Source organism: Heloderma suspectum, chromosome 11 (genome assembly GCF_057233095.1).
Source record: "Heloderma suspectum isolate Gila_16-S chromosome 11, 16-S_ref, whole genome shotgun sequence".
Taxonomy (NCBI): Eukaryota; Metazoa; Chordata; class Lepidosauria; order Squamata; family Helodermatidae; genus Heloderma; species Heloderma suspectum.
Window position 1 is genome coordinate 40,215,812 of NC_139468.1, and position 24,618 is coordinate 40,240,429.

The 24,618-nt window shown below is 45.8% G+C and overlaps 1 protein-coding gene across 2 annotated transcripts in view; it reads right to left on the bottom strand.

The window, feature by feature from the left end:
* The window catches only part of MEGF11 (multiple EGF like domains 11), a 432,367-nt gene that overhangs the window by 280,419 nt on the left and 127,330 nt on the right, over positions 1-24,618 (bottom strand). For both annotated transcript variants that reach the window (XM_084817481.1, XM_084817482.1), the window contains exon 6: positions 547-639. In XM_084817481.1, the coding sequence (XP_084673607.1) occupies positions 547-639 (93 nt within the window). The remainder of the gene's footprint in view (positions 1-546; positions 640-24,618) is intronic.

The window sequence follows — 24,618 nt, forward strand, 5'->3', positions numbered from 1 at the left end:
AGAAGTGCTCTTATACGTAGTGGTGGCACAGATGTTACCCAATCAGTGTCTGTAACACTTGAACACATTCCATTCAGCAATCACAACAGCAACAGGTTTCCTATCTGCGGGAAGAATTACATTTTCCCCATACAGAAAGTGGAAAGGATCAAGTAGTGGGAAAATGCAATAACCTCCTGCAGAATCTCAACCTTGAAAGAAGATAATTAGATAATGAGCAACAAATGGCAGTGCATTTATGACATTAAAAAAAAAGACCTTGACTGTGCAGAAAAGCATCTAAGTTAAACAAATAAATAATAGAATCACTGCTTTATGGGCATTATTCTTATCTCAAAAAAGATAGATATGCAACATCTTAACCAAGGTATTGTATCATCGGGCACAGTCTATTTGGGATGTTTGCATGGGTCCCATTTGGAAAAGTATGAAAGACGTTCCGGATAGACTGCTCTTATACTGCATGTAACATAACTTGGTTCCTACAACAGTGAGTTATTTCACACTTATAGAGCAGGAATGCTTCTTTGCTCTTTTTCTACTCACCACTGGAACAATCTGGACCTCCCCATCCCGGTTCACAGTGACACGTATCAGGAGAAACACACCTTCCATGGACACATTCCTCTGTGCAGAGAGCTGGGAACAGAAAATACATATGTTTGTTACATTACAACATTAAAGAGAAAGCAAAGATATGCAAATTATTTGTATGCTCTATGTTATCAACGGAAATCTCTAGCTGTCTGCATCCCTAGGGCTTTTATAATGTGTCACAATATTTTGAAAACACCCCCAAAATATGAAAGCAAAATGTGACAAAATATAATATGTAGCTTAGAGAACCAACAGAGAAATTATTCCCAGAAGACCTGTAGCACCTTCTGAGCTACTAGGGACTGTAGATTTGATTTTGCCCTATACCAGCTGGGAACCCCTGAACGGCACTAAAGAAGGCTTGAATGGGACATAGCTGGGGTCACCCAACATTACTGAAGAGGTAGCAGATCGTGGCTACGTTACAAGAATACGCTTCTGTGAACCTTGGGCTCGTGTGTTTCCCCTCCCCTCTCTTCCTTCTCTATGGCTCCTGGGAGGAAATCAGAAGCTTAAATTTCTGTTTTGGATTAACCATTAAGAACAGGGGGAGGCAATGTGGTGGTTGTGGGCACCCGTGCGCCCTGGACAACTTTCCTGGTTGCCACCAAGGTGCCCTACCCCTCCCACTTTTGTTTTTTTAAAACAAATTATGAGAGGGAGTAAGTGAATGGGTGGTAATCCAACGTGAGAGAGAGAAAAAATTGATAGGAGAGAGTGTGTTGGCTGGTGGTGAGGGAAGAGAAAGAAGAATTTGCCTTCTGCAAAATAGGTATCTGTTGGTGCTGAAAACAGGGTTCAAAAGAGTTGTTTGGTGTGTTACCTTGTACTCAGTCTTTGGAGCAGGTTACTTGCATTTTGCCTTGCCCCCCATGGCAGCCATTTTGTGGTGGTGCCCAGAACAGTTTCTCAAATTGCCAAATGGGAAACCTTTTGTCCCGCAGGCCAAAAAAGGTTGCCTATCCCTGATTTAGAGTGTCATCCAAACTCTAAACTGTGGTTAATTGAAACAAGCCCACTTCATAAACTAAGGTTAAGATTTACTGTTTTCTGACAATACAACAAGCTATGGTTAATCTAAAATGAAAGTGGAAGCTTCCAATCTCCTCCCCACTGCCCTGCCTGAGGAGGAAGGGTGAGAGCAGAGGACATGAACCCGAGGCTCATTCTCCTAACACTTAACTGTGGTTTAGCATTACATCCAAACTAGCCCATTAGCTCAATACAGATAGCAAGTCGAACTCCGCAAGATATCGAAGGGCTCCCACAGAAGATAGATGTTGCTTTGATCGAGGTCTGAGCTCAGGGCCAAACCAGACAAGCCTCCATTCGTGCAGTTAGCAATGGCATGAATGGCTTATTAAAACTAAATAATAGGCGCAGAGGGCCCAATCCAGATCGATAATACCTTAGTGAGAGGGTCCATGCCTACTACTTGCACTGGGGAAAAAGTTCCCAGTCACACCAATGGAAACTTTTCTTTCAATCCAAATACCAGGAGCAGGATTGGGACTACAATGGGGGGCAAATGGTGAAGCTCCATATCTCCCATAAATAGGGTCCTAATCCAGATTGGGCTTTCTGTACTTGCTATTTGCTTTTTTTAAAAAGCCATTCATAATTGTAAATAGCCTCTTCTCTAATTTCACATATCTAAAAAGCAAAGCAGGTCCATTAGCTGAGAATTGTCGTAAGTCAAATTTGCAAGAAATGGCAAGTTAGGATATTTGTTCCTTTGATATTTCCTACCCTCCTGATGAAGGAGTTATGGTATGCAGATTCATGTATAAGAGGATACACACACACACACACACACACACATTTACCCACCAGCCAGATGTAATGTTCGACATCATACTTTGCAGCCAAATCCCTGCCTGCTGCCACAATCCTAATGAGTATTTATATAGCGTTTTTTATGGGTGTTGAATGGGCTTCACATACATTATCTTAATAATCCTTACAGCCAATCTGGCAAGGAAGTTGGAATCCTGAAGATCAAAAGGAAACAGGAGCCTATGTACACCAAGCTGAAATTAAATCAGGAGCAAAAGGAATCGGAATTCACAATCATGATAAGCCACGGCTTTTTTTTTTTTTATGACTTTGGGCTTGTCACCATTGCTCAACCTCAGTTCACCTATCTGTAAAATGGAAATATTAAGGACTTACTTTTCAGATTTCTGAAAGTTAATGAGCTAGAGATTTAAAAATGCTTTGCACATCTGAAGAGACACATTTTTTGTTGACTACACTGAGTACCAACCAGGTTTGGGCTCAATAAATCAGATCTACTCTGTACATACAAAGGCAGGTGTAGAGTTCCATTTGGAAATGGAGCTGCTCCTAGTATAAATTTCTAAATCTGTCCCATGAAGTAGGGGTGGGGAGGGAAAAAAAAGAGCTTGTCCTGCTGTAATCTTTAGCGTTTAATTAATTCTTCATTCTATTAACATTCCACATAATAGGATACAGCAGTCCCGACGGCACTCTTCCTAATGTACTTTTGCAAACGATCTCGCCAGTTAATGGAACTATAAAAATTACTTGCATCAAAAGGTCAAGCAGAAATAAAGATGAGACTTTGCTCTTGGGCACTGCCCTGTTCTACACCCCTCCCACAGACCCCTGGAGTAAAGAAAATTCTCTCAAGCATTGCCCAGGGTAACAGCCATGGCTCCTTAACCGCTGGTGTTCCACCTCTTTTACATCTGCAGCCTGTCCCCCCCACCCCCGCCGCCATTCCCCAGTCCTCCCCCCATGGGCCATTTCTCCTGAACAATCCAGCACCTCATTGATTAGTTTATTATTAGCATTCTTGGCATGAGTAGGAGATCAGTATGGAGTTGGATTCCGCCTGGTAATAAAATGACCTACATCAAAATCCTGCCAAAAATGCCAACTTGGTAGCAGATGCGTTTAGCATGAGATATTGGGCTGCATTCAAGGTCATGTGGTAACTGTTCCTCAGCTCAGAATTTAAAAAGAAAAGGGGAAAACAGAACAGTCAAGGGAAGGGGGCTCAGAAATAGATTCAACTGATGATTATCATTGTGTCTCTTTATAATTGCCTCTACCAGTTCGACCACAATGCATATCATCATGCCACTGTGACATATGGCAATAGATTTAATCCAACCCCATACCTTAATTTTTGCTCTCCCCAAACTCTGGTCTCTATTTTCAACCTAAAGGTCATTAAAACAACTGGTTAGTAAACAGGGTTTTCTACAGGATCGTGTGAAAAGCTAAACAAGGAAGATAGCCACAGTGTGATTATTATTTCTATTATTATTATTATTATCATTTACCTATTAACAATAATAATGATTAACTACTAAATATGTATATAATGCTTCACAGAGTTCAAAGTGCCTCATGTACAGGCCTGGAATAAAATAATAACAATGACACTTAACATTTGTGTAATGCTGTAATCCTTACAACAACCTGTAAGGCAGAAGTGAGCAACTTTTTGGCCCTAAGGTCCACATGCAATGCCGTGTAGTGGTAGTGTGTTGGGGCCGCATATGCACACACACACACACACACACACACACACAGATATACACACACTCTTCCTCCTCCCACCCACATTTCAGTGCATAGGGGTGGGGAGGCTTAAAACTCCCCTACCTACCCACTGGGATCAGCGGCTGGGATCCCTGGGAGGGGTGTTTAAAGCCTCCCCACACACACCAAAAGTGATCTTCATCCAGAGTGCCGTTTCCTCGCTGCTAACAGCTATCTCTACGTCGGATCATTGGGGGGAGGGGATGAAGTTAAAGCTTCCCCACCCCCCAGCAATCCTGATTGCTGTTTCCCCACAGCTGTGAGCAGCAGGAAAATGGTTTTCAGTTCCCCACCCTGCAGCTGATGGCTGATCAGCTGGGCAGTGGGGAAAAGTGGGTGGGGCAGGCCAGACTACAGAGAGAGTGGCCAGGGGCGGTGTGTACCTTGCAGTTTGCCCATAATTTGGACTGGGAGCCAGGAGATCCGGGTTCTAGTCCCCACTTGGCCATGGAAGCTCACTGGGTGACTTTGGGCCAGTCACAGACTCTCAGCCCAACCTACCTCACAGGGTTGTTGTTGTTGTGAGGATAAAAGGGAGAGGAGGAGGATTATGTATGCCGCCTTGGGTTCCTTGGAGGAAAAAAGGCGGGATATAAATGCAATAAATAAATAAATAAATAAATATATCCCCATGTCGCAGGTAGGGTGGCTAAGGCAGAGAGAGAGCAGCTTTCCTACGGCTGTCTCGTGAGCTGCTTATCCATAGTTCCACCTCTTAGCCACTACACTACAGCAGTGCTCAAATGGATCAGGATTAGAAAGCTCATATTGGTATTGCCAATGGGAAGGTCAGGTTGACATAGGGATGTCACAGAATTTCGCCACGAATATTGGGGAGGCCGAATGCCAGCGCATTCGGCCCCCCGACATTGGTGGTGAAACGGTCTGCCCCCCCCCGCCGCCCCCGGGACGGGACTTACCTGGGGCAAATCCTCCTGGCGGTGGTGGTGGCGGCTGCGGCGGCCGGTCTTCCGACCGGCTGCCACCACTGCCATTTCCAGTAAAAAACAACAACAAAACGTGATAGGCTACGTAAAGATTTACGTAGCCTATCACAGCTAGATTTTAAAAAAATACCGTGATAGGCTACATAAATGTTTACATAGCCTATCACGGCTGAGTGAAAAAAAACAAAAAAACCCCACGTGTATGCAAATGGCAGCGCCCATGGGCGCCGCCATTTGCGTACGCACGGTTTTTGTTTTTTGTTTTTTGTTTTTTGTTTTTTCACTCAGCCGTGATAGGCTACGTAAACATTTACGTAGCCTATCACGGCTGACTGCAGGGACGCAAACGGCGGCGGCTATGGCCGCCGCCATTTGCGGCCCGGCCGGCCAGGATTCGGGGGTGGAGGGACGGAGCGCCTCCCCCCCCGGCCAGAATTTCAGGAGGGAGGGACGGAGCGCCTCCCCCCCAGCCAGAATTTTGGGGGGAGGGACGGAGCGCCTCCCCCCCACCGCAAATCAAAATTCGATACAGGTAAGAGACTTTTGTACATCCCTAGGTTGAGAGAACTGCAGCTTGCCTAGGACCGCCTAATGAGCTCATGGCAGAAGTAGGATTTGAACCAAGGACTTTCTGGTTCACAGTTATGAGATTCTTTTTTGTGAACAATAAATATTGGTACATCAGAAGCCGTTCAAAGGCACCTGTAAGTGGGGCTTAATTTGAGCCAGGACCCCAGAATCCATTAAAATGGCAGAGCTAAGGCTTAGAACCATGTACAGTACTCATAAAGAATCTCTGCCCTTGTGCAGAGTGCATTTCCATCAGCACAAACCACAGCTCATACTTCTGTCTTCACAGGCAGATGCCAGCCCTATCACCTTGGGCTGCCAGTTTTCACAGTCCCTATTATGAAAAGGCAAAGGGGGAAACAAAATACAGACCATTTTCATAAAAATAAAATACTCAGCCTCCCTCGTGTGCATAGCCACAACCCTGCTAACAACACATAAATGAGATACACAAAACTAATTGTAATTTTTGGATGTGTGCAAGTCTCTGACCACAGCAGGGGTTAAAGCTAGTGACTTAAAGAAAATGACCTTTCCAATGCCATTCCAGCTAAAAGCAACTTTCCCCCTCTCCTGCACCGAAGAAAAAGCCACATGGGATCAATCAATCCTGCTAAATCAATAACATTAATGCCATAATATTTCCCTGTATTATTCCCAGCATTTAATATCCCCCAATAGATGGCCTACTTACTGGCCACAGAATTCCAGACTGCCATTAGTACACTTAGCAATGAATTACGAATGTCTTCAACTTGGTAATAAAGTTAAAGTACCTGCTGAATCAGCACAACATGTGACCCAAGAATCTGTGTTCTCAACGTTACCTCTGCTCTCTTCCTCTCCTGTGTAATTTGCCGACATTATTATTTCTAGAGAAAGCATTTTCAGCCATTTCACTTCCTTTTGGAAGTGGAGCCTTCCATCGCTACCTAGGTGTCCCAAGGGAACTTGGGTTATTACTGGCCAGTTTTAAAATGTTATAAATAAATAAAACAAATAAATACACCCAGCCTGGCCTTTGACTGACTCATTTGCCCAGCTACTCTCCTCCTTCCACGCCATGCCAATGGAACAGGAAACCATTAAAAAGACCAGTCCACACATGGGTCTTGGTGCAGGTGCAACTCTGAATCACAGCCAGTGGGCTTTCTTATATCACTCCGTTGTTCCTGGTTGGCACAATTTGAAGACTGGAAAGGCTGCCAAGAGTGAATTTGTGCTAGGTGGATTTTTGGACTCATCCACCCAATGCACCCCCCCCACACACACACACACACCCCACATGCACACACGCATGCACACACATTCACAATCACTATCGGTCTCTTATGGCTACAGAGAACAGATCTTCTTATAGTCATGGATGTTTGCAAGAGAAAAGAATAGCCACATGCATCCTTCATCTGCACCTCAACGGAATCATCCTTTCATCTGCCCTTCACAGCCTTCCGACTGTTTCATAAGTTCATCTTCCATCAGTACCCTTTATCTCCTCCTCCTCCTCCCAACATAAGCGTTTATAAAATTACTAGACTGACATTTGGGCTGAACTCCTGGCAATGAATCAGAAGCCTCCACTGGTGCTCTATGGATCCAGACAATGCAACAGCTTTATTTATTATGTTTTTATCCCGCCTTTCCTCCAAGGAGCCCTGCACGGCATACAAGGTTCTGTTCTCTCCCGTCCACCTGTTGTATCTTCACAATCCTGTGAGGGAGCTTAGGCTGAGAGATATAGGGACTGGCCCAAGGTCATCCAGTGAGCTTCATGTGGCCTGCAAGATGCACCTTTTGCACCCCTGGTCTAAACCGAGTTGCAGCAGCTCTCTGGGGTTTCAGACAGAGGGTCTTTCGCAGCCCTCCCTGGTCCAGGATTGAAAGTGGGACCTTCTGCATACAAAGCAGGTGTTCTGCTACTGAGTTATGGCCCTTTCCCTAGAAAGATGGTAAGATTCCAGTCCTCATAGTTTTGAATAAAGGGCAGATAACAACAACAACAACAACATCTATATCCCACCTTTTTCCACTTGCAAGGAACCCAAGGCAGCTTACATAATCATTGTCCTCTCCATTTTATCCTCACAACAACCCTATGAGGTAAGTTAGGCTGAGAGTCAATGACTGGCCCAAAGTCTCACAGGGTGCTTCATAGACAAGCAGGGACTCCCCCGAGTCCCAGTCCAACACTCTAACCACTACACCACACTGGCCTATAGGAATATAGGAAACTGCCTTGTGCCACAACAGAGCATTGGTCCATCTAGCATTGGTCCAACTGTCTCTACGTTGGCAGTGGCTTTCCAGGGTTTCAGATATGGGGTCTTTCCCAGTGCTACACGGAGATGCTGCCAGGGATTGAAGCTGGGACTTCCCATATGCAAAGCATGTACTCTACCATTGAGCTGCAGCCCTTCCCCGCTTTCAACCCACATTAAACGATAAACTTTCTGGGCATAGACTGCACTGTTACTCTGGCTGAGCAAAGCACCGGTCAGCATGCTGTTGGCATTACATACATGATGAAGGAGTCTCATCTCATGTGCCATGCTCTCTCCTAATGAGCATGCTGGTGCAATAGATTCTGTTCAGCCCTGCATCTCCCTCCTACCTGCCAACTTTTCTCTAGCAGAGTCATTTGGACCTTGGGACAAAATCAAAGACAGAGGCTGCCGGGGGCAGGGAGTCGCAGTTTCATAATGCAATCTGTCACATAGGCATCATTTCCCCAACTTATCGAAGACCACCAAAACCAGACATGCTTCAGAACGCATGGAGTGTTGCTCCAGATGGAGAGAGGTAAACGCTGCTACCAAGTATAGAGAAGACCATATGGAACCCTTCACCTGGAGTGGGCTGCTGTTTTTAGCGCGTTGAGCAGGAGCTATTTTTAAACACACACCCCTGGTTTGGTTCGCAAGTAGGTGCCAATGTGTTCTCATGGCTGTAATGCATCATTGGAATAATACAGAGACTGTTTAGCAGTCTGGAGCTCACTTGATTTAAATGGCGATAAGTGGAATGAAGTGGGACCATGCCAAAGTAAAGTGGGCTATTATCAAATGAGCCATTATAGCATACATTACTAAAGGGCCTCTCTCTGTCTCACAGAGGCGTGCGCTCTCAGATCTTGAGACCTGTTCCAGCAGACCCTTTGCACTGGTTACGCCCTGCTGTGTTGCAAAAAAAAGAGAAAAAAAGATGACAGTCCCTTGCAGATACTAGTTCCTCCCATCTGTGTCTAGGAATATACAAGAACTTAATTTCCATTCATTGAAGACCAGAACTTGCCCTCTTTGCATCCTCGAACATGACTGCATTTTGCGGGCAAAGCTCATGCATTGCCAAGCCTGCGATGCTCATTTGCAAAATGCACACATTAGAAAAATGCATGTTTTCATGCTTTATTCAATGGGGGGAAGTATGCATTTGCATGCACGCTTTTAAAAAATGCACACCCAAATGTGTACTTTCCCCATTCAAATGGGGCATGGGGTGGGAGCTCACAATCAGGAATGGGAAGGAGGAAGACCAAGGTTTGAGGTGAACCTTGCTGATTTTCCCATCCCTATCTGTAGCCACAGCACTCCTTTGAAGAGACAGATACAACATCATGATATAGTTATGACAGGTGCCTATCCATTGCACATCAGCCATTTGTCCTGAAACATTTAGCACTGGAGAGCTAGGCTGCCCGTCTAAGTTATTCTAGGCCTAGACAGTTTTAAAGGTCACCATCAGTCCTTTGACTTGGGCCCAGAAACCAACTGAAAGCCAAAGGAGCTCCGTAAAAAAAGGGAGGAGTGGTGCAATATGTTCCTTGTGGTCGGCTCTGGTTAACAACAGATTATTTAGCTGGGAAACCACCCATTTAGACTCTGGAAGTTTAATCGCAAGAACAATCCTGCTCAATTCTCTGCAACCGTTAAAACCAGCCAAGCTCCAAAAGACTCAATTAACATCTGGGAGTTTAATTAGGTTGTGACCAATGAGCCAGCTCTGCAGTCGTAGGTTTTTATTTATCGGAATTCTTCAAAGACACTTTCAACCCCCTTGTTGCGATATTGATTCATTTTCACTTGTGGTTTAAAAGTTGTATTAGGGGTGGAGGGAGCGAGAGAAAGGGGGGGAAGTGTTACAAGCAGCTGCCCCTTTCAATCAACAGAGGAATCTCTTTTGGAGATTGATTCTCCTTTTTAGTTTCCCTGATGTTCAGGGCTATTCTGTGGTGGGAGGAAAAGAAGAACAAGGGGACTGGCTAAAAAGGGGCACAGCTGGAAGGGAGAACAATAGGACAAAGTGAAAAAGATGGTATCTCAGAATTTGAATGTGCACATCGAGTCCTTTTTAAAGGTCATCTTGATTTAGGTACTATTGTGTTTTGTTCTTTTTCTTTCTTTTTTAAAAAGGACCTACAAAGGACCTACAAAGAAGTTTACCAGAACAAAAAGGAGAAATAAAACTGTTACACTTTCAAGAGAGACGGAAAGCTGGACATTTGAAGACAAAACAGTTTAATTTTAAGCATGTGTTGTGTTTCACACAGTGTCCTTTTTGCTTTGCGTAACCTTATTCATCTTTACAGGCTCACAAAGGAGTATGGGAAAAGACAACCACTTGAGCACATGGGATGGGAGAGGGCAGCCCCTGACAGTCTGAACATAGACCATTTAAGGCGCAATCCTATGCATGTTTAGACAGAAAACATTCATTCTGGCGAACGCTGCAAGTTGTAGGCCTTTTTTCTGTCTAAATATGCATAGGACTGCACCCTTAGGGCATCTCTACATCTGCAGTTTATTGCACATTCATGATTGGCCACTCACAGAAGTTTGCGGGTCCATCACACGACGTCGTAACCCATCAGTGATTTTCCTGCCATTTTCCCCTGCCTATCCCATGTTAACCCCAAATGGAAAAAATGCAGTATTTTTTTCAGCAACAGGGGCGCCATGGCCTGCCCATGTACTTCTCCTGTAGCACAAAAAAACTGCTTTGTTGGGGGCTGTTGGGGGCGCGATCATGATGACGATGGCAGTGACGTCGGGGTGGTGGGTGTGTTGGTATATTGACCTGCCAGCTTGCCACCATGCTGTGACTAAATGTAATGCACTGACTTTTGCGCCTGACTTTGGCTCTTACTCCACACTGCAGAATGGCCAGCAGGCCAGCAGTTCGCTAGGAAACTGGTGCCTGTGGGGGCGGAGTTTGGGCAGTTTGTTGGAGGTTACTGTCCACCCGCATTGCCCGTCAATCACAACCAAACCACCACTAATCTGCGAGGGAAGGAGCAGGAACCAGGGAGGAAATTTCGTGATGGCTCCGGCGGCAGCAGCCGGTCTTCCGACCGGCCGCCGCCACCGCCATTTCCAGTTAAAAAAAAAAAAAAGACGTGATAGGCTACGTAAAGATTTACGTAGCCTATCACGGCTAGGTTTTTTTAAAAAAACCGTGATAGGCTATGTAAATGTTTACGTAACCTATCACGTCTGACTTTAAAAAAAAAACAAACGCGTGTATTCCTTATTTTGGCACGTCTTAGTCTACGTCAAGATTTACGTAGATTAAGACGGCGAAAATAAGGGGAACGCAAATAGCATAGCGTCCACTATGCTATTTGCATTCCCCTTATTTTCGCCGTCTTAGTCTACGTAAATCTTGACGTAGACTAAGATGTGCCAAAATAAGGAACGCAAATGGCGGCGGCCGTGGCCGCTGCCATTTGCGTATGCGCGTTGTTGTTATTGTTTTTAAAGTCAGATGTGAAAGGCTACGTAATGTAGCCTATCACGGCTGACTGCAGGGACGCAAACGGCGGCAGCTACGGCCGCCGCCATTTGTGTCCCTGCTAGCCAGTGGCCGGATGTCCGGCTGCTGGCGGAGCCGGCCGGCAGCTCCGCAGAATCCCTGTGGAGCAGAGCTGGCCAGCGAGGATTCCGGGGGGAGGGACGGAACGCCTCCCCCCCACCATCAGCATAATCTGCGAACAGGTAAGTGACTTTCGTACATCCCTACTTGCAGCCTCAACCCCTGATTACTAGCAGCAATAGCCAGAGGCTGTGCCTGTGGCATATGCGTCCTAAGCGTGCTGCCAAATGATCATTAAAACTATGCACTTCAGGGTCCAACAAAAGGCAAGGAGAAAAGGGAGCAGCAGCAACAATGAGAAAGGGAACCTATTTAGTAGGGATGGATGATTTCTCAATTTCTCATTTTTCAAACCTGAAGCTCAATTTGTCTGACTCCCAAACTTTGAGAATTTTTCCAGTCTTAAGTTCTATTCATCCCATACTTTGAGGGTTGTTTTTTTTAACGTTGCATGAAAATTCATACACATTTTTGTGTACATTTCTCCTAATGCATGCATTTTGTATGCAATTTTGCCCAATAGACACAATTTTTGCAAGCAATTTTCCTAAGACCGTGCATTTTGAATGTTTTTAATTAATATTCGCCCCCACTGGAGGAATCAGCTCCCAGAGATGAAGAACACCACAAAGCAGCCTGTGCCAGAAGACCAGGAGAAGCCGGGCCCTGGAGACAGCTGCAGGTCCACCCCCACAGGAGGCCAGGGACTCCACCTCTGAGGCAGAGTGGCCACCTAGCGCCCAAGAGCATCATCGTCTCCAGAGGCAGGCCAGAGGAAACCTTGTGAGGAGGAGTGCCTGTTTGCAAAGGAGGGCTCCTTGGGAGTAAATGGCTCCTTAGGAGCAAAGCCCTCCTCACAAGTAGAACTTTTGCCAGAGGGCCTGTGATGAACCGCAGCTGAGCCCTGGGTGGGACTCTGGAAGCTCAGGCTACAAAAGCTTTCTGTTGAGACCTACTGACTGCTGGAAACAGTGGCCCTGTTGAGACCCATATTGGGGGAAGGGTGGCTAGGCTAACCACTGTGAGTGCTACTGCCACACATGCATGTAACCATGTTCCACAATGTGGTCAGACTAACCATTCTCTAGCTGCCCTCCCTACTGCAAGAACCTGCAGTCCTCTGGATGGGTGGCCATGCATCCCAGCAGCCTTTGTGCTGCTGGCCATGTTGGTGCTGCCGGCCATTTTGGCACTCGGCTGCTTTTGCTGCAGAGCTCTATGGCAGCTGACAATTAACCATGGAGGCTGCTCAGACATCATGCTAAGCCATGATAGAGCCCACTAACCATCTTGCAGCAAGTAGTTAGTGAATGTGGTTAGTCTGTGGTTAATAAACCACCATAGTTGGGACAGATGCCTGTTCAGACATCACGCTAAGCCAACATGGAGCTCAAAACTCCTAACCATCATGGCTTAGTGTGATGTCTGCAAAGGGCCAGCCAATGTTTTTCCACCAGCTCCAGTGCCTTGTATCCCTGACCTTTTATGGAGGAGAAGTGCACATTTTGAAGTGCACATATAGCTACTAGCCCTGATGGCTATATGCTACCTCCAGTATCAGAGGCAGTAAGCCTATGTATACCAATTCCTGGGGAACATATGTGGGAGGCTGCTGTTGCACTCACGTCCTGCTTGTGGGTTTCCCATGGGCAGCTGGTTGGCCACTATGTGAACAGAATATTGGACTAGATTGACCTTGGTCTGATCATGTGTCAGGGATCTTCTTATGTCCTTGCTTCATAACTGATCCTCTGTGCTGCTGCGCTCTGGGCCCCTGCTTGACTCTGCTCCTTAGACTATGTTTGTGTTAGGCTGCTTACCTGTGCCTTGACCTCTGCCATCCCTCCAACCCCTCTCTTCAAACTCTCCTTCTTGACTGGCAGCACTGTGCTCTTGCCCTTTGCCTGTTGACTGACTTGCCCCTTAACGCTGCGCCTGATCCAGCCATAGCAGGCCAAATATATGGATTTTTATGTGCACTTTTTCCCAGTGAACATGTTTTTATCTGTGTTGACTGGAGACCTGCATTGCAAAATATGGAGAAGTCCACGTTTTGAAGGATAACCAAGTTTCCGTTCGCGTATTGGTTCGAAAATGTGAAATTAGGAAGTTCTATTTCTCCCCATGCCTAGTATTTTGTGAGCCACTCCTCCACGACTGACAGCCAACATGGTTTGGGGGATGCTGAATAGAGAAGCTACCTTCCAACACTTTGTGCTGCTTGCCAATTTGGCTATGGTTTAGCAGCACTGAAGGAAGGACTAGCAGGGCATTTATTTGTATTACTTGTGAGGGCAGTAGTTAATTTTAGACTCTGGCCTCAATGGACTGGTGGCTCTTCTTCAGATGGTCATGTGTAATGCTTCGCTTACTTCATGTAAGGGGACCATGCAAGCGAACACTCACCTAGGCTTCTTGTCAGAATACTAACCAGGGCCCCATCTACATGGCCGATTTAGTGCAGAGGGAGAGCACATCAGAGCCATTCGCAACAGATTACACTATTGCCAATCCACAGCAACCCTGCAGCTTCCCTCTGGAAAAGGTGCATTTTTGGTAAGTCCTTTTAGGGGGTCTTTTTTCCTTAAATGTGGCTCCCACGTGATTCTGCTGCAGTGTGACCTATCCCCCTACATTAAATCCTGGGTGTGCCTCCGTGACCTGGTAGTGATGTGGTCAAGGGGTGGGGCTGCCCCTCCCCCCCCCTTTTCCCCATTTGAAGTAGTGTGCTTTTGGACACAGGCTTCCTTTCCCACTTAGCACTACTTCGCGCTGTTTCATCCTTTCACTATATCGCAGTAGCGCTGTTCTCCCATTTGCAATATGTAATAGCTTTACCCATTCACAGCATGCAGCCTGTTCTTCCCATTCATAAAAGTGCAGTAGTGCTGTTTCATGCATTCACAATAGCACAGTAATTGCTTTACTCATTCAGATTATGTAGTCTATTTTTCCCATTCACAACAGTGCGGTATCTTTCTATCTTTCACAATATCCCAATGATGGATTAGGGGGGAGAGGTGTGGGGTACACTACAGGGGCTTGCTTCCAGTAAACTTCCCTGAGCAGGGGAGCATGGACGGGGGCAGGAAACAAGCCTTTCTCATTCGCTGAGCAGCACCTATGGGGTTGATGACATTCAGTTCTACTCCGTCCACCCAACCCAGAAGTATGGGGGTTTCAAGTGCTGTGTGACCCATGAAAGTGGGTTTTTAGGTAGCGTGCACTCCATTTTTCTTGCTTCATGTGCCAAAGCAATGGACCAAAGCAATTTCATAAAAATCCGGCTATAACCAGAAAGCACTTCTCATTTAGTTTCCATGTAGATTGGGCCCAGATCAATGTACAATACTGTCTTAGATAAACCAATGGCGGTGGCTTAGTGGTTAAGACGCTGAACTGCAGACCGGAAGGTCGGCAGGACAGCAGTTCGAGACCCGAGTGCTGCGTGACGGAGTGAGCTCCCGTCTTCAGTCCCAGCTCCTGCCAACCTAGCAGTTCTAAAGCAAGAAATTGCAAGTAAGATAAATAGGTACCGCTTCGGCGGGAAAGGTAACAGCGTTCCGTGCACCTCGGTGTTCAGTCATGCCGGCCACATGACCACGGAAGCGTCTTCGGACAGCGCTGGCTCTTCGGTTTAGAAATGGAGATGAGCACCACACCCTAGAGTCAGACACGACTGGTTCGGGACACCTTTACCTTTTTTTACCCAAGAGCCAGTTAATTGCTTTAGTCACAAAACAGTTTTATGAACTCACCTAGGGAGCCCAGGAACTTATTTTGCATGATAGAAATGATTCTAGATAATGAAATGCATTGTTTCTCTTAATTTAAGCAGCATTGTTGGTACAGAGAATGCTGATTGTCATATAAAGAGACACATTTTCTTCACAAAAGCAATGATGAAAGCTCTTAATGGGCACTTCTCCAGGAAGTAACATTTTTCAATTAAAAATGTTTTAAACTCATTTAACTATATCGTTGTAAAGTTCTAAAATGCTGAAAAACATTTATTCTAGGATCAATAGTCTTGCCTTTCCACCTCCAAATATTTCCTAAGGATTGTGGGGAGAAAATATGATACAGAAATTCCAGAACTGCTGGCTTGGCATTTCCCACATACATGCAATTTTTATATGACCAGTGAAGCTCTATCTTCTTTTGCTTTTCAAGTCAGAAGTATACTTGACTGTTGTGTCACTATATCGTAGCAACCTATTCCCCAAACGGCAAGGAAATTCAATTCATGCAGATGGCGGGAAGCTTGCAAAATTGCTATTTTGACGGTCCAGATGTTTAACAATTAAGCCATATGGCTTCATTGACACTCTTCCCTTGGGATTTTCTTAACCCAAATAAATCATTACTTATCCCACCTTCCCTACTTCAGGTGGAGGAAGGGGATCTATATACAGCATAGCAACATTGGGGATCAATGTGTAGATGGCCAAAGTAGCTATTCAAGGGTTGGGATGGTCTCTGAACAGGCACACAGTAGCGGAGCTGGGAAATTCAACAGCACAACTGGCATCTGCAGCAAAATGTCACAGTGTGGAGTACTCCTATTCGGGGTTCCAGTCAGCCAAACCCTTTTCCAGGATAGTCCATTCCATCCCCCCTCCAACAGTCAGCCAGCATTCCACAGCCACAGAGAATGTTCAGTCCTCATTGGGCTGTTTTAGGGGATCCCCGCAAAGTTTTTTGGTTCTTCTGCAAATAGGGTTCCCCCACGCCTGCTGATGCTGCTCTCTGCTGCACGGGTGGTGCTGTTCTGGCTGTTTAAAGATCCACATTCAGAATGAGTTTGCTATTAGGATATAGGACGCTGCTTCCTGCTGTGCCTCTCTCTCCCTAGCTCCTTCAAGCAAAGGTGGAGTGCCCAGATGAGGCAAAGTAGCCCTTCCTGGCTTGCTCTGTGCTTTCTGATTATCAAGCAGAAAAGAAGCTGGAAGCACAGCCTCCTTAGCACTGTACCAAGGAGTCTTCCTATGGCATCTTCCTGCCCCAAATCTCTCCTGTTTTTTTATTATTATTATTATTATTATTATTATTATTATTATTATTTACTATTATTTATTTATTGCATTTATACCCCGCCTTTCTTCCTCTTGCAAGGAACCCAAGGCGGCTTACATTATCCTCGTCCTCTCCATTTTATCCTCACAACAACAACCCTGTGAGATGGGTTGGGCTGAGAGTGTGTGACTGGCCCAAAGTCACCCAGTGAGCTTCCATGGCCGAGTGGGGACTAGAACCCGGATCTCCCAGCTCCTAGTCTAACACTCTTGCCACTACACCACACTGGCTCTGTTTTAAGAGACCATTACGAGCATCTTCCTTCACACACTTCATCTCCAGGATGCAGCTGTGCAGGGAGAGCAGGCTACAGGGTGGGTTAAAACTGTCAAGGCCAAGGCTGGGGTGGAGAGTGGCCATGCCCATATCCTGACCATGAATTATGCTCTCTAACCCAGAGTCCACTAAGGCCGGTGCTGGAGGCTTAAGCCCAAACTAGCACTTAAGCAATACTCAAAGTGCAGAAGGTGTTGTGCCATGGACAGAACAGGGGCTGAAGGCCAGACATCTTTTTTTTTTTAACAGCTGAGGGCTTCCATCTGCCTGCGAAATCACAGGGACTGATGTTGCAAACCCGTCTTCCCTTCTGTGCTTGAAGAGAGCTCTGAGGTCTATGTCCAGAGAGTCCCAGGTAGTGCACCTGGTTAGGACTCTGCCACAGGCCACAAAGGTTGCCAGCTCAAGCCCTTGAGTCTGGGCAACTGCCTCCTGATTAACACATACACAGGTGCACAGAAAGCTACCTTTTAGTCTGACTGCCAGTGGCTCTCCAGGTTTTCAGACAGTTTTTCCTAGACCTACCTGGAGATGGCAGAGATGGAGCCTGGGATCTCCTGCATGCAGGGGCTCTACCACTGAGACATAGGAATATTAAAAGCTCCATTATACCAAGTAATAGGTCCATCTGGCTCAACAGCATCCATACTGACTGGTGGGAACTCCATTATTTCAGGCAGGAGCCATTCTCAATTCTACCTGGGGATGCCAGGGACTGAACAAGGGCCTTCTGCATACAAAACATGTGCTCTGTCAGTGAACTAGGACTTTCTCCCTAATTTATACACAGTACCTTTTTTGGAGGGGCGGGGGAAGAGAATCAAAATATTTCCTAACAGGCCATTTCCCCACTTTTCCTCAGTGCTTGGATCTTTGCCACTTCCGCTGCCCAGCACAAAGCCGGCTACTGCTGCCCTGTAGATGCTTTAGACAAACCTACATGTACAAAGATTAAAAAGGACAGACTGAACAAAGACTTGGTCCTCTGAACAAAAAAAGGTCCACTTGGTAAATTGGAGGCTCTTTCCTTCCTGCACATGTTTTTTTTAAAGAAGGGAGATCTTCAATTAGTGTCTCTGTTCAAAGGGCAACACACAACAAAAGACCTACAGGATGTTTTCTTTTTTAAAAGCATCAAGGAAGAAATCAAAAAGCTATCCTGGGCTCTAATCTAGTCTAAATAATTTTAAAAAGCCTTTAAAAACAGGGTGAGTGGTAGGTGCAAAGGGGAAAGAGCAGAGGAGAAGATGTATCTGCAATTTATGCATTTGCTTTGCCAAAAGGCTTGCCTTAGCAAACCAAATACACTAAATCATACTCATGTGTGGACTTAGTGCCCATCTTGTGTAGCGTGTTTTGAAAGACGGCCTTAGAGAAGGCAGCATCATGGATAGACGTAGCTGGAGAACAGAGAGAAAGTGACAAGGCACATTACTTCCAGAAAGCACGACCTCTCCCTGGCAGGCATCCACATTCAGGAAGAGGGAATTCTGTACAGTGGTGTGTGTAAAGCAATGGGTTGCAGTCTTGCTGGATGCACAGAAGTAAGTAGCAGACATCTAGTGTTTCCAAATCATTATAATTATCCTGGTCCAGTCAGTAGAAGAGGTCATGGTGGTTTCACCTGGGGTGCTTCCAACTGAGGTTTTTACTGTAGCATTGCCCTGTCTCATTCAAGAATGGGATGGGAGGGTTCAAGAAGTTGTTATCTTCCACTTGTAAGCCTCCTGTGTTTTCTTCCATCTTTTTACTTATTTCAGAAAATTTGTTAAGGAAAAAAAAAGATGGAACTGCTACACAATGCCTTCTGAGTAGTAGCCCTCCAAACCCTCTGTCTAGAAGCACCCCTGGTATCAGCATGCCGAAAACCAGTCCCCTGGCTCTGCCTTCCCACTCTACCTCGGCTCCTGTGCCCGAAACAGCCTTCCCCAAAGCGGATGTTGTAATCCTCCAGATGTTCTGAACTACAACTCCCATTAGCCCCAGTCAGCATGGCCAATGGTCAGGATTGATGGGAGTTGTAATCTAAAACAGCTCAAGGTACCCACATTGGGGAAGATTGGCCTAGGAGAAGATGAGCATTTTTCAAAAACTGGGAACCTTAGGGCCTGACTAGACACAATGTGGGAGAAAGCTGTAATGAAATTTCCTGGTATCTTTTCCTTTGCTTAAAAAGCAGTTCCAGGTATGTGTGCGGTCACCCTTTCTGACATATTTCCCCAATCAAAATTGTACCCTCCTCAAAACTGCTATTTCTGCAGTGTGGGGGGAAGGATGTAGAAAGACAGGTACACTGTGGGTCCCTGCCTTCTCCCCAGCCAAATGTAGCTTTGGGGGGCAGGCCTCTTATTAAAATCATAGACATGGTACGGAGGTATGAAGGGACAAAATTGTCTGCTGTTTCTATATTTAGTTTGGTTTTAGGATATTATGGGGTTAAATCTTTTTTGCGTGTGTGCTAATCATTTTCAGCCAAAAGGTTAATAGTTTAGAGATCAAAAGTTTAGGGAGCAATCCTATGGGGATAGGCAGCCGCCTCCGAACTCAGAGGCGACCGCCTATCCAGTGCAGGGCAGGAGAAGCACATAGGGGATCATTCCCTCCACGCTTCTCCTGCCCTGCATTTGTACCTAGACAGCCGATTTCGGCTGTCTAGCCACAGGAAGGCAGAGCAGGGGAGGAGGCTGCCGGACGACCCATAGGATGTGTCGTACCAGCATTTCCGCCTTCCCCGCTCTGGAACATCCCCCAGAATGCTCTGTTTTGACTGCTCTGTGCTCCTCTTCCAAGCGTGGGGTACAGGGTTGTTCCACACTGCCTGCAAGGTCGGTTCTCTGGGAAGGTCGGTTCTCTGGGAACTGACCAGGAGCGCAGGCTCTGAGGTCAGTTCCCGGAAAACCACACATCCTATGGCCGTCTAGCTGCTGACTAGCGGCCATAGGATTGCTCCCTCCATTAGAGGTCAGGAAGTTTGCTCAGGAAACCAGGAGATGAAAAAGTTCAACACAAAGTCAGAGGAAGGGGGTGGGGAGGTTAACAGAGGAAAAAAAAACTTAGTTTGCAAATATGAGCAAGAAACTATCCTGATTAGAGTTGGGGAGAGATAAAACCAATTTTAAGAGAAAAAAGCCTATGGCAAAAAGGCAGGATTGCAGAGAAGGAAGGAAAGAAAGCCCAGGGCCATAGAGAAAAGAAGGAGAGAGCTGCTGGAACTAGAGAACTGGTTGAGAGACCTGGACCAATGATAGTAAGATATTGCTTAGGTAAGGGACCTAGATAAAACAGGGACAGTCTACTGAAGTTAGACGGATGCATTGATCCCTGGTTTGTTTATTACACTATTGCTCATATGCTTTTGTGCATGCGTGTGTGTGTGTGTGTGTGTGTGAGTCCATTCAAATTTTAAACCTTTTTCCTATTTACACTTTTCTTCAGTAAAAAAATTAACTGTTATTTGAAACTTTGTGGTCTCGTTTCTTTTTGACTTACCCACCCCACATCTAATAGCCAACCCCCACATTACCTGAAGTAGATACCAGAGACCCAGGGAGTTTTAAGACTGGTTTGATGAAGGCAGCCAGAGCGGGCGGGGGGGGGGGGAGATTTCCACCTGGTGGTAGTGGAAAAAGCCACCAAAAGGGCTTTTTTGTAAAAAGGAGTGGGGCGCACTATTTTGCCTGTTTTCCTTGCCACTCACAGAACAGATCGTTGCCGGTCTGTGATGGGAGGCGAAGAGTTAAGTCTCTCTCCCCCAACTGCTGGAACACCCCCCCAATTCAGTTCAATCCTCCTCCGCCGCCCCCCTCCCCACACACACACTAGCTACTTGTAAGCAAAGAAAATTGTGTTAGGACTCTTACAGACATTACCCAGCAGCAGAGGCAAATCCTGGCCCCTTTCATCATGCTGTATCCAAGGAACACAATAATGAATTAGCTTCTCTCACAAAACTGTAGTTCCCAAGGTTCCAAGGAGGGAGCGGAGGTTTAACCTATTTAAGACTGCAGGGGAGACGCCCCCTCTGTTGCCTAAGCAGCTCAGCAACTCAACGCTGAGCAAGCATTTTTCAGCAGCCCTCCTCTTCCTAGGAAATCACAAGGACTTTGCAGCTTTCTGTATTAGTCTGTTCCATTCTACCAAGAATGGATTGTCCTTCCAAAGAACGTCCATCTTCACAATATACATCTCACAGCGTCCAAACACACAGTGCACAGTATTAATACATGGAAAAGAGATTAGATCAAGCATTAGTCCAAAACATCAATCCTTAATACTGGATATTCTCTGACATGCATACTGGAAATATTAAAGAAATAGGGGTGGGGAAGCAAAGTAATGCATTTTTCCAAGTTTGTGGTTAATGGTACAAGTGACAAGACTAGTGATTACTTGAGATCTCCCATTCAGGAGACATGAAGGGGACATCCTCTCTCCAGATCTCTTCAGTTCCCAGTTTCAATTTTTTTGTGGCTCAGCTAGCAAGTACTTTCATTCACTGAACTCTTCTTCCTCTGGCCACCAACTCACATCCATCATGTCATAGTAAAATGAGATTGATGGTCTCCCTGTAATAGTGGGGGGAACACTCATCCATAATGCAAGAACATTGTCCCAAGAGCAGTATATCTACCTTAACCACAGACACAGTTGAAAAATGACCGGGTCCAAAAAGGAGTACGTGGTGGTTGTGAAGAGGTTGTAGCATTCAACAACTTCTTTGCAACCTTGATATGTAGCATTTGACTATGAAAGTTAAAGGTTTCAGATAGACTCCTTCAGTCCAGCCAGCTTGGGGGTGGGGGTGAAACCTAATCCATAAGAGCAGAGAAGACAAAAGCAATCTATTGTGAAATCATTGCAGATGCTCTTGGTATAACCCAGTCTTCCCCAGAGTCCCTAGGGAAAAATGGGGGTTTCCCGCAATTATTTCCGTTCTCCCCACCCTACCCCATTTTTTACCCCAGATCATCATATCTCTACAAATGGTGCTTCCAGATTTTTTACTGTGCAATCACACTACCTCATTTATAGAATGTTATGGGGGGCGGGGGATAAAATCAGAAACCAACAGCAAGGAATGCCAGTTTCATTCAGTCAAGCCCAGAAAGAGCGTTGTTAACAGAGATTTAAAAATGCAGTTCTTGCTAGTCCAAATGTGTCATGCTTAATTAGAAAGCCTTTTTAAAAACTTTTGCAAGAAATCAAGGGTACTATTAATGAAAGAAGAACCAATTAGCCTTTAATCTACAACTTAAAAATAAAACTTTTTAGAAGTTGTGCTTTTGATCATTACACACTCCATGAAATGTGCTCTCCCCTCGCCACACACTATTAACTCCAGATAGCACCAACAAAAATGGTTTTACAAGGTTGAGTGAAGCAGCTACACCTTTTCCAATCAGCCATCCTCCTCATAATGGAACTTCTGATCTGGACATCAGCTCCCTCCTGCAAGAGTAAGTTGGGACCCATAGCAGATGTGATGTTAATTGCATTCACTGAATGAATGTGCACGTAAATAGCAGCCCTGGGGGAGCCTGAGCAGCCTCAGGATGGGGTTGGGGGAGAGAAGTTGAACTCTCTCCTCTCCACAGTACTGAGCATTGCCTCTCTGAAGCTATTAGCATTTCAAGAGAAGCCTCCATTGGTGCAAACAGCAGCTTCAGAGAGGCATTTTTGTGCCATAGCAGAGAGAGAGAGCAACTTTTTAGCCCCACAATCCAAATGTGGATTCATGCAGTTAACTCATGTCTGCTTTGGGTCTTAATGGCACAACACAACTTTTGCACACAGGGGCCCCAGGTTCAATCCCTACCATCTCCAAATTTATTAAAGAAGATCTCTGCAATGTCAAAGATCTCTGCCAGAAACCCTGGAGAGGACTGCCCACCAGAGTAGACCAGGGGTACAGAATGATCTTGCAGAGAGTGGGGTGGATTGCTCCCCACTAGCCCATCCATGGGCCAGATAACATTCATGGCCATGGCCATGGATGTCCTTTTTTAGCCTTCCCCCCTACTGGGAGAGGCAGAGTTCTGTGCCTCTCTTGGCAAGGAGAAGGGGGCTCTGATGGCGCCCCCTCCCACCAGCGCCAGACAAGTCCCTGGCTTTGCACAGTGCCTAGTGCCCCCATGTGCTGCACAAAGCAATGTCACAAGCTCCAGGAAAAACATCCATTCTTCCTAGCACTGGCTGAATCTCTCACTGCCCACATCCCCGCGGTTATCTCTGATCTCAGAGTCAGACTAGAGATAACAGCAGAGATTCCTCCTGTGGGTTTCTCCTGTGTTTATGGGGGAGGCCAAGCGTCACACCCTGGAAGAACCCCAGGAGGCTCTGTGGGAGCCAAGCAGGCATGTGAGAAAGGAGTTCTATTCCCCTGGAGGTCACAGAAATGGAAGTATCTGCTTTCAGAAATACAGGAATTGACTGTACGTAGCTGGGGAGAGGCAGGAGATAAACAAGACCTTTCTGGTTATAAATTACCAAGTGCATATTACACTGGTAGAGACTGAAATGTAGAGCATTTTATTTATCTTATTTTAGAGGTGTCAACGTGATAGTTCCACAAGTCAGAAATGGGAGGGAAGCAGCTGGCTTTTAATGTCAGAATCTCCAATATATACAGCAGTGAGTTTTTAGAAACTTTGCTTTCACAACCATGAGGACCAGAATCTTTTATTTAAAAAAAAACACTGAAGCTTTAAGAACACGCCTTTAAAAAGAAACAAGACAAAGTCACAGGAGTTGGCAACCCTGAGAATTTAAAATGACTGTATGCATGTACTTAGCTATATAATTAGCCACATAACTCAAGCATGCAACTGCTGTCCGACTGACTTTGCTACATTTAAGTGAACCATTTCCAGCATGAAGCATCCATCATTCCTTATCAGGAAAACAGGCCTGGGAATTGTGGCAGCATAACCAACTATTAATTCTATGAAAAGCAATTTTCAAACCACATTTTAATGTGCTATTTACGGGAGGCTCTCTCTGTAATACTTGCAATTCCCTGGGATGCAAATCTCACACTTGTTATTTCAAGCAGAGTCCAAAAATATTAAAATGAGTATCTTCTGAGGCAACACTGAAATAACTGTGTGGGTTGTGTCAGAGAGACGTTATCACTAAAATATCAGCCCAAATGGCACCTTAAAAAGAGTCTAGAAGTGGAGTCCTGAGGCCCCAAAAGAACTGCTCAGAAGGGCTGATACACACCTCATGACATACACCTCATGAAGAAACTCACCCAGATACGGAAATCTCTCCGGAAACATGAACTTTCCTCACTCAGTTTTTCAGATTTGACACATGCAGATCCCAGACCTCTTCAATAGCAGAACCTGCTCACGTTTTGTGCCTCTAGAGCCACCACCAGAACTAGAATCACCGGGGGGGGGGGGCATGTGACACGTTCTGCAAACCTGCTGCAATTCTCAGGTTCCACACCACAGGAAAGTATTAACTGGGAAACTCAGCTGGATATAATTATTCCATTGGGCATTGGGAGATCAGCATCCTGCTGTTCTGGGAAGCTGTCCCAAAACCTGTATTACCCTAGTCCGGCCTTCCCCACCCTGGTACCCTCCAAATGTGTTGGATTACAACTGCCAGAATCCCCCAGACAGCTAGTCTAACAAGCTCCATTTCCCTCATTGTTCCACTACTCTAGCTGGGTTCCCCGAGACGCTGCACCTTGCTCAGCTGG